This window comes from Leptodactylus fuscus, chromosome 6 (assembly GCF_031893055.1).
Source record: "Leptodactylus fuscus isolate aLepFus1 chromosome 6, aLepFus1.hap2, whole genome shotgun sequence".
Classification (NCBI taxonomy): Eukaryota; Metazoa; Chordata; class Amphibia; order Anura; family Leptodactylidae; genus Leptodactylus; species Leptodactylus fuscus.
The window spans coordinates 134,386,874-134,401,425 of NC_134270.1; the positions used below are offsets into that span (position 1 = coordinate 134,386,874).

General features: G+C 39.7%; 1 protein-coding gene across 1 annotated transcript in view; it reads right to left on the bottom strand.

The window, feature by feature from the left end:
- The window catches only part of RND2 (Rho family GTPase 2), an 81,148-nt gene that overhangs the window by 46,305 nt on the left and 20,291 nt on the right, over positions 1-14,552 (bottom strand). Inside the window, exon 2 of the mRNA XM_075277310.1 lies at positions 11,826-11,913. Within this exon, the coding sequence (XP_075133411.1) occupies positions 11,826-11,913 (88 nt within the window). The remainder of the gene's footprint in view (positions 1-11,825; positions 11,914-14,552) is intronic.

A 14,552-nucleotide genomic window follows, 5' to 3' on the forward strand; every position in this document is an offset into this window, starting at 1 on the left:
TGGTGTAAATAGGAATGGCTGGGCCCCAAGGCAAACATTTGACATGCTCCCCCTCCACACAAACCGCATTCCTGTACACACTCTTATGCCCCATAGTGGCCCCTGCACACAGTATTATGCCCCATAGTGGCATGAACAATTATTATACCTTGGGGTCTTTTGAGACCCCAGAGTATAATGATCGATGACCCAGGAAAGCATACAAACAAAGAATACTGTTACCTAACTCCCCCTGGCTCCAGCGCACTCCCTGCTACTTTTATCCATCCTCAATGTTGGACCAGAAGTCACGTGAACCAGGCTAACGTCGCAAGGCATAATGACACCGGCCTAGTGTGTGTGATGTCACCAAGCCTGCTGGCACGCAGGAGAGGTAAATAAGTGTTTTTATGTTCCCTCACCTTCCTTGGCCCTCTAATCATTATACTTCAGGATCTGAAAAGACCCCTGAGCTTAATGATAATAGCATTTGATGGGGTTTGTGGGCCCGCAGCCATACTTACCGATCCCCACTCCTGATCACAACCGCCTCCGCAGAAGGTGAAGTGCAGGCGGCCGTGAGCAGGAGCGGGGATCGGTAAGTAAATAGGGTCACTAGGGTTACTTCAGCAGGTAGCTACATATTTAAAAAAAATAAATAAATATGGGGCCCGCCGAGCCATGCTCAAAGTAATCCATCTCGCAGTTTTTGATCTCCATCAAATTGTTCTATATTAACACTCCGCCTTGGCATGAAAGATGTTAACATTAACAGCCTGAGAAAGAAAAACAGAAGAGAACTCCTTGGGCAACATGAAGTACACCAGCCAAGTAAGGCAATAATCGTAGCCATCTCCCAGAATCCCTTATTCACGGCATATTTGGGTCGTTGTCTTGCTCTGATAAACACAACTATTTTGCTTCCAGCTCCCCTGACAAAAGGGACGGAGAATTGTCTACAGCAAAGTTCAGCAAAGGCTTCTGGGGAAACGCCATGAAATTAGCATGAGAAAGATAGAGCTCTGAGTGAACCATTGTCCCCAGCAGGGTTGTCAATAGAAAAGGGTGAAAACAAATGTTAAAAAGCCAAGCCAGAGAACCTTACACAGCAGAAAGGATAGAGATCTGGCTTCTTGTAAACAAGGGGTGGCCTGGGAAAAGCTTCACCTCTCTGCAACATGGCTTTCATTGTTATAGGGAGCTCGCTACAAGGCAACAATGCTAAGAAGATGCTGAATATGAGCTTGTTCAATAGCACAAACACAGTCGAGGGGCCACATTTGCCTTCCGGTATATAGGGCCGGTCAACTCTAGTAAACTTGTCAGTGCACATTAAAAAACACATGGCTCATCCATAGTAGGGTTGTGCTATATGGCTTAGTTTATAGGCAGGTGCTATACAACGTGAACGATGTGGAAGTAGGATTTGATATATTATTACATGTAAGTACCCTCTAAGGGATGTTCAAACCCCTTTACACATATAAATGTAATACAGGGAGAACAAAGGTTGTCTCCTAATTCTGGTTCGTACAGGGACCCAATGTCACCTCTGTCACCAATGTTACCTCTGATACACCGAACCGCAGAGCTATACAGCAAAGGTATATGTGTGTAAGGGACCCAGGAGCCTCATATTGCACATCTGATAAAGGAAACATGGGCAGTTTAGGATGGAGGTCAATAAATATGTACATTCAATCATATAATCTACTTATATATCCTTCTACCATATTATCTATCTATCCATCCACCATATTATGTATCTATCCAGTTACCCATTCATCCACCACCCATTATGTACCCTTTTGTCTACCTATCTATCCACCACTTAACTATCCATCTACCCGTTCATCTGTCGGCCAATCTGTCCATCCATCAGTTTAACTATTCATCTGTCTAATGCCTTATATATTAGTGGTGCTAACTGCATACACTAAATAGATATTTAGTGTTGGCAAATGTCCTATACAAAAACTGAGACCCTGAACCCTCTCAACCTATACAGCATTGGGCCCATGGGGAATACTTTGGCTATTCCGTTTTCTATAAAGGGCTTCTACACTTCAAGAAAGTATGAGATGAAATGCAAACTTCTTATACAGACCCCCTTTCTTGAGTCTGCCACCATGAAGGGGAAGAGGGGAGCTGGTATAGACCCAGTAGAGCACATGCACAACCACAAAGTCTCCTCCTTCACAGAAGGACCCACAATATGCTGCAGAAAACACAAACAAAAAACAAATCATGGTCAGTGTCACTGCGCGTTTCATCACTGCCGCTTCGTGCCCTCCTGTCATTACTGCTCTCTGGCCTTCAAACAGAGAAGCCGGCATCCAAATATTTACTTAAAATTGGCAAATAATCGTGAGCAGACAGAGCGAAAGAGTCGGGTCACAAAGCACTCCCTCTATTCCTACCAGCAATAAATTGGCAATGACAGCAATCACAACAAATCACGTACTGTAGGCCTGACTCTCAGCGCCCAGCAGGGAAGGAGTTAAAGAAAAGAAGAAAGTAGTTAATGTTACTTAAAGATCAATAAGCAGAATACAAAGACAGACGGCTATTGAGCCAATAATCAATTAACGCAGGTGGTAATTACGAGCCTATGAATAATATATTAGCGAGACATTAGTAGAGTCAGAAATCTGTTCCGTCTGTGCAATCATTAGCAGTCGGAGGTCTTTAAGGGCTTAGCAATATTGTTGGAGAGATCTCAGGCAAGTGCCATTTTATTTGACAAAAAAGACGAGAATTAAAGTAATCTACACTTGCATAAAAGAAAAGAAACAAAAACATTTCTTTCACGACTCCGTGCATGAGGCGTCTATTCATATGTTCACATGAGAGGTTCTTGAGCATTCAATTGCTCTACTAGATGCGGGGTACAATTAAGGTTATGGTACAACAGTGTTAAAATGGTAGGGGTCGTTCAAACCGGATATCTAGATATACTAAAACTAGTCCTTATAAGTGCATGATAATCTCTGGAAATGGAACTGGACAAGGAGATGGTGATAATGACTACCGACTGCTCGGACCATAAAATATGGCAAATTACCATAGCACACTGTCTCAAATGATGGGGGGTGGAAGTCTCAGATTGTAATTAAAAGGATTTTTCAAGTCTTTTTGATTTCTGACCTAGGATAGGTTATGAATTGCAGATCAGTGGGAATCTGACACTTGCGCCATCAACTGTTTGCGGCACATTCATCAGCCACTTGACCTGATCACAGCTCTGTCCCATTCAAGTGAATGAGCAGAGCTGTGACAGGACCAGGGGAAAAGTGGTAGAAGGAGTATACATTTCTCCCAGGTTCCTGTCATACACAATCTAGGTGCAGCTGAGCAAAGCTGTGCTCCTGGCTGGTGGGTCTTACCAAAACCCTGGTAAAGGTCTGGCTGCTGGAGCAGGGAGTATTGGTGTCTCTACTCCATTCAGCCACTCCAGGTTTTGGGAGATGTGGGGTTAAATCCTTGCTATCCAAAAATTATGTGTATAAAAGGGCAGTCAGCCCACAGATATATGGCTCTGTCTACTCCTGGGGAAAATACTTGTGAGTACTACTGCTGGTTTGTGTTTAGGGAGCTGTGCAGAAGGCCCAGCTCTCATAGTTAGGATACCTGCTGTTGAAGGTAGAAGCCGGACGGCTAGGATTTTATTTTGCATTGTTTGTTTTGTTTTGCCTGAAAAGATCCTAAGAAAACTGGTTGCGGCCAGTTGCACCATACTTGGCTGGATTGGACTTTCAGTTTGTGCCAAAAAAGTGCTCAAGACAGCGATCCCTGAGCTAATCCAGTTACAAAATATATATAATTTAATTGGAGGCCAGGTCATCTGGCGTAGCACCCATCACTCTCCTTCTTGGTCAAATAGCCCTTACACAGCCTGGAAGTGTTTGGGGTCATTGTCCTGTTGAAAAATAAATGATGGTCCAACTAAACGCAAACCAGATGGAATAGCATGCCGCTGCAAGATGCTGTGGTAGACATGCTGGTTCAGTATGCCTTCAATTTTGAATAAATCCCTAAGAGTGTCACCAGAAAAGCACCCCCACACCATCACACCTCCTCTTCCATGCTTCACAGTGGGAACCAGGCATGTAGAGTCCATCCGTTCACCTTTTCTGCGCTGCACAAAGACACGGTGGTTGGAACCAAATTTGAACTCATCAGACCAAAGTACAGCTCTCCACTGGTCTAATGTCCATTCCTTGTGTTCTTTAGCCCAAACAAGTCTCTTCTGCTTGCTGCCTGTCCTTAGCAGTGGTTTTCTAGCAGCTATTTTACCATGGCCTGCTGCACAAAGTCTCTTCTTAACAGTTGTTGTAGAGATGTGTCTGCTGCTAGATCTCTGTGTGGCATTGACCTGGTCTCTAATCTGAGCTGCTGTTAACCTGCGATTTCTGAGGCTGGTGACTCGGATGAACGTATCCTCCGCAGCAGAGGTGACTCTTGGTCTTCCTTTCCTTTCATGTGAGCCAGTTTCTTTGTAGCGCTTGATGGTTTCTGCAACTGCACTTGGGGACACTTTCAAAGTTTTCCCAATTTTTCGGCCTGACTGACCTTCATTTGTTAAAGTAATGATGGCCACTCGTTTTAATTTACTTAGCTGATTTTTTCTTGCCCTAATACAAATTCTGACATTTCTGCGCATGCCCACAGGCCACGAGAGAATGGCCGCTTACCCAGTATAGCAAGCGGCCATTTTCTTGTGGCCTGTGGGCATGAGCAGTCTGCTCTGCCCGAGGCCTAGAAGTCTGAAACCTGCACCGGAAGAAGAGGATGAAAATGATGTTCCTGACAAAGATAGAGGAGGCGCTGGAGAGAGTTCTCTGGCAGCATTGGGGACGCCCCCAGTGCTGTTTGAGCGCTGGGGCCTGCCCACAGTGCTGAGAGAGAACTAATTTGCATACCGACAAGAACCAGGATTCCTACGAAACGGCGGCACAGAGAAGACAACGAAAGGTAAGAGATGAATAGCCTTTCTTAAGGCTATTCTGACATGTTACTAAGAAAAAAAATGTTTGTGTGCTTCTTCAACGACCTTGAGAGAGGGGAGTACAATTTATGTATTAGAAAATGACTGCCTTCGGCACTTAGGAGTTCTTATCTTCTCCTTGTATACTTGTGTTATTTATTTGTTCTTGAGTTCCCCTTTAAATGCTAAAACCGCAGTGATAATAGTTTTGTTTGTTTAACCCTTTTTTTTCTTTTATGCCGAACCTCTCTAATGCAAAGTATATTTACATTTCCTTAACGTGTCCCCCAAAACTCCTTGGTGTCATAGTGAGATCACTTGGTGCTGGAGCGGACGTGAAGCCTGAGACTGCAGAGCAATTAACACCGGCATTGTACAACTTAACTGCAGCCATAAAAGCGGGATCATTAGCAGTTAGCAAGCAGCCGCGTGGAGAGAAATCCCCTCATTACCTTCCTATAATATTTTCCAAGCAAAGAGAAGTTTAGCGCAGAATATATTCAGGTATTTAGTCAGTGAGGGCTACATCTTAATAGTTTCTTAATTTGCCTGTAATTATATAGCTTTTAGAATGAATACACTACAGCTAGGGAATAGTAAAGTAGAGGACAATCTGGTTCAGCAAGGTGATGTTGTCTACAGCAATGGTTTCTAACTGGAATGGAACGACAACGTTGATGTAGTATATGAGATTGTCAATGCATGCATGTGGCTCACTGCAGCAAAGCTGCCAACATTATGGTAGAAAATGGAGGTTGGCCACACTATGGTGCAAAAAGCCAGTATGTTCTGAGGTTGTTGGATTTGGGAGGGGAAAATTTATTAAGGTTGGCATTTCATACGGAAGTCTTAAAGAAGACCTGTCACCTGGTCTGCAAAGCCCAATGACATCCGTAATCTGATAGGCGTGGTCACCCTGAGCATTTTGGTGTTACACCAACTTGGATAGTATACCCAAATCTGCATCAACAATAAAAAGCCTTATATCTTTGCAATGGCTGAACCAGTGGCGTAACTAGTCTTGTGGGCCCTGAGGCAATCTTTTGTCTGGGTCCTACCTCATCTATACAGTGAATTCTTGATAGTGATGGTCACGGGTGCTAAGGAGTTTAATTTTAGTGTGATTAGGGTAATCTGTGGGACTCGTTGGCTTATGGGCCAGATGGAAGCTGCAATCTCAATACTGATACCAGTGCTTATGGGCCCCCTAAGGCTCCTGGGCCCCGGTGTGACTGCACCCCCTCAAGTTACTCCCCTGGGATGAACAGATTTGGATAAATAAAACACCAAAATGCTCAGGGTAACAGTGCCAGATGACGTAGGTCATTGTCTGATCAGACCATGGGACACGTCCTCTTTTAGAGGTCCACTGGAGCAAGAGGCACCAAATTTAGTAAGAAGAGAAGGCCACTTAATAAAGTTTATAAACTTTTTGTCTGTGGAAGCACTAGAAATGCAAAACTATGCCAGCTCATAAATTTATACTATAGGTTTGTGCTAGCTTCTGTAAGGATGTAGATAGCGGTCTGTCCCTCTCACTAAGACATGCCTATTTTTACAAAGTGATAAGCGCCAAAAGAGGGGGGTTTTTTTATTATTCCAAAAAGAAATGCCTAACTTCATTAGTAAATGAGCTGTGTAGTCTTCTACGAAGAGTAAAAAAAAGATGATAAAGTTGCAAAAACTGATATTTTCTTCCACACACTGCACCACTTATCCATGGGCTGTACAATGTAATACAACTGAAATCCATGCAAGTGAGTGAATGGTTCTGCAACACAATACCCAATGCATCCTATGGACAAGAGGATGTAGTTAGTGGTCATATGGTGTCAAGTATCAGTCACCTATGAGCACATGATTAAATGGAAGCATATCGGTTAGCCACACAGGTAGGGCACATGTAGCTGCTCCTATGTCCTGGTACAACTGAGGCACACTAAACCCCACGCTACACAGCATCTAGACACAACGTGTTTCTTAGTAGAGCCAAATTACAACAACATTACATTCAATTAGCTTGCAATGTAATGTTCCAATGTGGTCGCAGCACGGCTACCGCCATGTGTTACCCTGGAACATTGACCCAGCACAGCACTTCTGCATTGGTTGTACTCTTATGGATGTCAATATAAATCATGCCCAACCGCAACAAAGGTGTGATATTTACATTGACTTCTTTAAGATTGTGACTCAATAATAATACATTCTCTCAATTCATATCAGGAGGAAGTAGTATTGAGCAATTTGACTCTCATGACCCTCTAGACTCATACCAGGCAATGTACGACAGAAGTGGCAGTCTAGACTGGATTGTAAAAGTACAATTACAGTACATTACACATGACAGTCCACATGTTACCTGCCTACGATCACCATTATGAGTCATCTGTGGCTAAGGAAAGTTCTTATTGGGCCTAGGACGGAGCTTGTGCTTCCTCAACCCCTTATTAGCAAACTAAATGAAAAGCAGAATTTTTTCCATTGCTGCATTAAATTATCCCGGTGTGACTACAACGTTACAGCAGATATTTTACAGCTGCCTTTGGTTCATAAGAAGCATCGTAAGAGCCAATATCTGAAATTGGAAAGTTTTCAGCAGTAATGTGAATTATTAGGAGGCTGCATTTTTCCCTGTGTTTAGTTATGGCTCATAGTGAAAAACGGACCAAAAAAAAAAAAAAAACTACAAGACTCTCCATCCACATCTGGTTTCTATTAGCCTGTGCAAAGAATGTCTTTTTGTTTCCTGTAACTTAATGCTTGATCAATGTAACCCATTTATGATAAAATGTTTACTGATTCAGTCCAGTGGCTTAGCTAAAATATAGATTTTCAGACTATGGCAAAAAAAATTTGGAAAAATTTTTAGGGCAAGGCTCTAGGGAAAAATTATACGTGTGTTATGTCTAGAGCGCGGATTGAAGGGGGCAGTATGTGGCACAAGGGTTGGAAGAACATATGTTCCGCTCTTCATGCTCTGCATTGGACCATACTTGCTAACTCTCCCAGAACGTCCGGAAATCAGGGTTGACCTGCTAAACTCCAAAAAATGCAGTCGTACCACACTATCTGCCCACTGAATACCCAGCTAGTTTCAGGAATGCCTATTTCTCGACTCCTTGCCAACAAAGATGCTAAGAAAAAAAAGGGGGAGACCATCCGGGCTCCTGGAATGAGCGTCAAGTCTCCAAAGTACTGCACATATGGGACAGGTTGTAGATGTCGATAAGGTGTAAGCACAATCCACTCTAAGGCTAAGGCCCCATGGGACGATTCGCAGCGCTAAAGCACTGCGTGAAAAACTGTGGTGGGAACGTATCGTGGTTCTTCCCGCAACGCTTTTAACAGAAAGTTCATGGAGTTTTCCTCCACGGACTTTGTTACCATTATATCTACGGGAAATTCGCTGACATTTCTGTAGATATAATTGACATGCTGCGATTTCCAAAACCACACTGGTTTTGGAAATCGCAGAGAGTCCGCGCTGCAGTTTTAAACGCAAAGTGGGCATGGGATCACATTAATCCCATCCACTTTGCAATTCTTGTATAACGCCATGATTTTTCCCGCAGTGTTTTTACCACAAGCAAATCGCGGCATTTCCGGCCCGTGGGACCCCGGCCTAAGTATCACCGTATTGAAGTCCAAATTAATAAAGTTGATGTATAAGCTAGCTTAGAGAAACACACATACACACACAGCTATGGTGTATACACTGTCTAGCAATAAGTATTTGGACATCCATGCAAATGAAGATATCTGAGGTCGTGATGTGTCACGCCTTCTGCTGTTAAATAGGAAACAGCATTGGCATTAGTTGCCACAAAGTGCAGAATTGCCCGATTTCGAGAAAGGGGTAATTGTTGGGTACCACAAAAATAGTCAATCTTTAAGGGACATAGCAAGTGAACTGAATTACCCAATATCGAAAGTGGCCTATGTGATTACAAAGTGTAAAGTGAACAGTGATTATCGGAATGTGCCCCGAGCTGGCAGACACTCGAAACGAGGAGATAGACACTGACAGGTGCTGGCCAGAGAAACCGCACCCAACCGATGGCTCACATACACCAGGAGTTTCACCAGGTATCCGGGAGTATTGTGTCGCTCAGTACCATCCATAAGGAAGCATCTGCTGGGTACTACCAACTATTCAATAGGAAGAAATGTTGTTTTTCTATTCTACCACAAGTGTCCAATCACTTATAGGTAGACAGTGTATTTAGAAGCTGTAGTGATCCGCTTTTTATATTTTCCTTGCAGTACTGCTGTGATACTGCGCATGCGCCAGGAGTATAAACAGCAACAAGAGTGACAGTTGTCAGAGCCTTATCTTTTTGGAGCAATGGCAACACCCTTGTTGCTCCTAAGACCTCATTTGCCTATTGAAATGACAATAGAAGTACCGATTAACAAAGGTAAAAGAACATCTGACTCAGGTGATCTAACCTATCTGCGACTTATGGCGACTACTACCTATACGCATGTCTTTGTAAAGTGAGACGTTTGTACTTCTTTCTAGTAAAAATTGGATTTTTTTGTAACTTATAAGACATAATAGAACATCATAAAGTAAAACTATCTACTGGCGTTCCCAAAATGGAATTTGTTACCCTTTTATAGAATCAATAGCGGTAGTGCACTAGTATACAGTAATACATGGACAACGTTCAGAGTGAAGCCATAGTTGATAGACCAGACTGATCTGATGTACAAGACTGAGATGTGATACAGGTAAATTAGCATAAAATCCCTTTAAGCTAGACATATGGTGAGCAGAACTTGTTAGTGCATGTTCCAGTGAGTACATAAATGTCACGTCACTTGCTGAAGTTACTGTGGCGTTGCATCATGGGAGATCCTCACTACGTTGCTGTTAAAAGCTCTTTGCCGCAACTAACTGCAATTACTTCCACGAGAAGAAGAGCAACTCTGCCTAGTATAATACATGCCATTTATACACATATTAGAAAATGTTTAAAAAAATTGTAATTCAAGTTAAGACTGCGTTGTAAGATGAAGGAGGCAATAAAAGTGTATAATGATAGCTTCTTCTGACATTAAACTAACAGGGTATTATCCTGACATTACTTTTGGTATAAAACACATTTATTACTTCCCCGTATGACAGCTTCAAATGCCAATAACTGTATATATAATCGCTGGTTCAACTCGCCAGCATTAAAAGTGATTTATGTTCCCATATAACACGTGTAGCGAACAAGTGGGAGGAGCCTGCGCCTAGATATACCCCGGTTAGGAGGTGTGATTTATTAACGCGAATAATTCTCAATTCCCTTTATATTCATGATATATTTACTTCATGAGTATTAATAGCCAGCCAATATTATAATGGCAGAAGCTAAAATACGCTATGTCCTTATTTACATTTCCCTCATGTGTAGAGATATATAAATCATTGCCTGTATGTGCGGGAAGAATGGCAAATACTGCAGTAGGATTGGGAAGGAAAATTCATGTTTGACATACTGTAAGAAATGGAAGTCACAAATATGACACAAAACTGTATATTATATAGATGCTTTATATCACCACTGTCATATTATATTGACTGTTTTGGGTCTCCCTATTCAGGAACTTGCTGTCTTCTTTCTGTTGCCATGTGAAGTTCATCTCTGGCGCCGGGCTCACTGAGATGGATTAGGAAGTGAGAAAAGGTCTATAATTCCATAGTTATAAGAACTGATCTCTTCTAGCTAAGCCCTCCCTTTTCCCCCCTCCTTATATCTTCTAATAGCAACTCTTCCTTGCCCCCAAGAAAATCTACAGTATACTGGTTCTCTATGCAGCCACAACCATCCTGTGTGTCCTAGAGATCCAGTCTAGAAATACAGTATATTGGTTCTCTATGCAGCCACAACTATCCTGTGTGTCCTAGAGATCCAGTCTAGAAATACAGTATACTGGTTCTCTATGCAGCCACAACCATCCTGTGTGTCCTAGAGATCCAATCTAGAAATACAGTATACTGGTTCGCTATGCAGCCACAACCATCCTGTGTGTCCTAGACATCCAGTCTAGAAATACAGTATACTGGTTCGCTATGCAGCCACAACCATCCTGTGTGTCCTAGACATCCAGTCTAGAAATACAGTATACTGGTTCTCTATGCAGCCACAACTATCCTGTGTGTCCTAGACATCCAGTCTAGAAATACATATTCCAGTGCTTCTCTGCACATTGTATTATTACTGAAACACTGCAGCAAAGCTGTGTGAATAATTTTACAGGAACACAGAAAATGAACAAAGAACAAAAAAGAAGAAAACTCCATATATCTCAGGAGCTCAGCTAGATCAGTCATGTCCCCCTTCTCCTCATACACCTGTGACTGAAAGACAACTGGCTGGAGCAACAACCTTCCCACTTTCCCCTGTCTGCAGTAGGACAAAAACGCTCATTATGCCCCAACCATTGGCTAAATGCTGCCTCCTCAGTCTCCAGATAGAAGATAGTTTGTTTCTACGTCATGGAAAAAAATTCTGCAGACTGACAAAAATTTAGCTCAGCTCTATTTCTTGTTTACTTTTAGCATCCATTTCTAGGTTTACTGTTCCTTTAAGGCTTCATTTACACTACACTGCATCAAAACAAATGCACTTTCAACAGTTCCTACTCATTTTTAAGAATCTTTTTTGTCTACTTTGTTATTTTTTTTACATCTCTAGCAATTTCCTTCAGAGGTACATTGGCTCTTTAAAAATAAAAAATAAAATTAAATTCAAAGTTATTTCGCTGGTAAATCCAGAAAACATATAAAATACTCATTATTTCCAGCTCCAGATCAGCACACCTGCCACGCTGTGTAACTCCCAGAGCAGGAGCAGAGACTCACCAGACGTGTCCCACATGTTGAGCTCGATTCTCTGCTTGTCTATCTCGAAGCTGGCCGTGTAGTTCTCAAAAACAGTCGGGACATAGTTCTGAAATAGAGGGGACACGATTATAAGACATGGCACCGAACACACAGAACATACTGTATATACACATACAATACAGGTAGTGGGGAAGTATTATTCGTGTATTAGATAGTTGGGTGCTTTTCTTAAACTCAGACTAAAAGAGATAGATTAGGATAGATAGATAGATAGATAGATAGATTAGGATAGATAGATAGATAGATAGATAGATTAGGATAGATAGATAGATAGATAGATTAGGATAGATAGATAGATAGATAGATAGATTAGGATAGATAGATAGATAGATAGATAGATAGATAGATAGATAGATTAGGATAGATAGATAGATAGATAGATAGATAGATAGATAGATAGATTAGGATAGATAGATAGATAGATAGATTAGGATAGATAGATAGATAGATAGATAGATTAGGATAGATAGATAGATAGATTAGGATAGATAGATAGATAGATAGATAGATAGATAGATAGATAGATTAGGATAGATAGATAGATAGATAGATAGATAGATAGATTAGGATAGATAGATAGATAGATAGATAGATAGATTAGGATAGATAGATAGATAGATAGATAGATAGATAGATAGATAGATTAGGATAGATAGATAGATAGATAGATAGATAGATAGATTAGGATAGATAGATAGATAGATAGATTAGGATAGATAGATAGATAGATAGATAGATAGATAGATAGATAGATAGATAGATTAGGATAGATAGATAGATAGATAGATTAGGATAGATAGATAGATAGATTAGGATAGATGGATAGATAGATAGATAGATAGATAGATAGATAGATAGATAGATAGATTAGGATAGATAGATAGATAGATAGATAGATAGATAGATAGATAGATAGATTAGGATAGATGGATAGATAGATAGATAGATAGATAGATAGATAGATAGATAGATAGATAGATAGATAGATTAGGATAGATAGATAGATAGATAGATAGATAGATTAGGATAGATGGATAGATAGATAGATAGATAGATAGATTAGGATAGATAGATAGATAGATAGATAGATAGATAGATAGATAGATTAGGATAGATAGATAGATAGATAGATAGATAGATTAGGATAGATAGATAGATAGATAGATTAGGATAGATAGATAGATAGATAGATAGATAGATAGATAGATAGATAGATAGATTAGGATAGATAGATAGATAGATAGATTAGGATAGATAGATAGATAGATTAGGATAGATGGATAGATAGATAGATAGATAGATAGATAGATAGATAGATAGATTAGGATAGATAGATAGATAGATAGATAGATAGATAGATAGATAGATAGATAGATTAGGATAGATGGATAGATAGATAGATAGATAGATAGATAGATAGATAGATAGATAGATAGATTAGGATAGATAGATAGATAGATAGATAGATAGATTAGGATAGATGGATAGATAGATAGATAGATAGATAGATAGATAGATAGATTAGGATAGATAGATAGATTAGGATAGATGGATAGATAGATAGATAGATAGATAGATAGATAGATAGATAGATTAGGATAGATAGATAGATAGATAGATAGATTAGGATAGATAGATAGATAGATTAGGATAGATAGATAGATAGATAGATAGATAGATAGATAGATAGATAGATTAGGATAGATAGATAGATAGATTAGGATAGATAGATAGATAGATAGATAGATAGATAGATAGATAGATAGATTAGGATAGATAGATAGATAGATAGATAGATAGATAGATTAGGATAGATAGATAGATAGATAGATAGATAGATAGATAGATTAGGATAGATAGATAGATAGATAGATAGATAGATAGATAGATAGATAGATTAGGATAGATAGATAGATAGATAGATAGATTAGGATAGATAGATAGATAGATAGATTAGGATAGATAGATAGATAGATAGATAGATAGATAGATAGATAGATAGATAGATAGATAGATTAGGATAGATAGATAGATAGATAGATTAGGATAGATAGATAGATAGATTAGGATAGATGGATAGATAGATAGATAGATAGATAGATAGATAGATAGATAGATTAGGATAGATAGATAGATAGATAGATAGATAGATAGATAGATAGATAGATTAGGATAGATGGATAGATAGATAGATAGATAGATAGATAGATAGATAGATAGATAGATAGATAGATTAGGATAGATAGATAGATAGATAGATAGATAGATTAGGATAGATGGATAGATAGATAGATAGATAGATAGATTAGGATAGATAGATAGATAGATAGATAGATAGATAGATAGATAGATAGATAGATTAGGATAGATAGATAGATAGATAGATAGATAGATTAGGATAGATAGATAGATAGATAGATTAGGATAGATAGATAGATAGATAGATAGATAGATAGATAGATAGATTAGGATAGATAGATAGATAGATTAGGATAGATGGATAGATAGATAGATAGATAGATAGATAGATAGATAGATAGATAGATAGATTAGGATAGATAGATAGATAGATAGATAGATAGATAGATTAGGATAGATAGATAGATAGATTAGGATAGATAGATAGATAGATGGATAGATGGATAGATAGATAGATTAGGATAGATAGATAGATAGATAGATAGA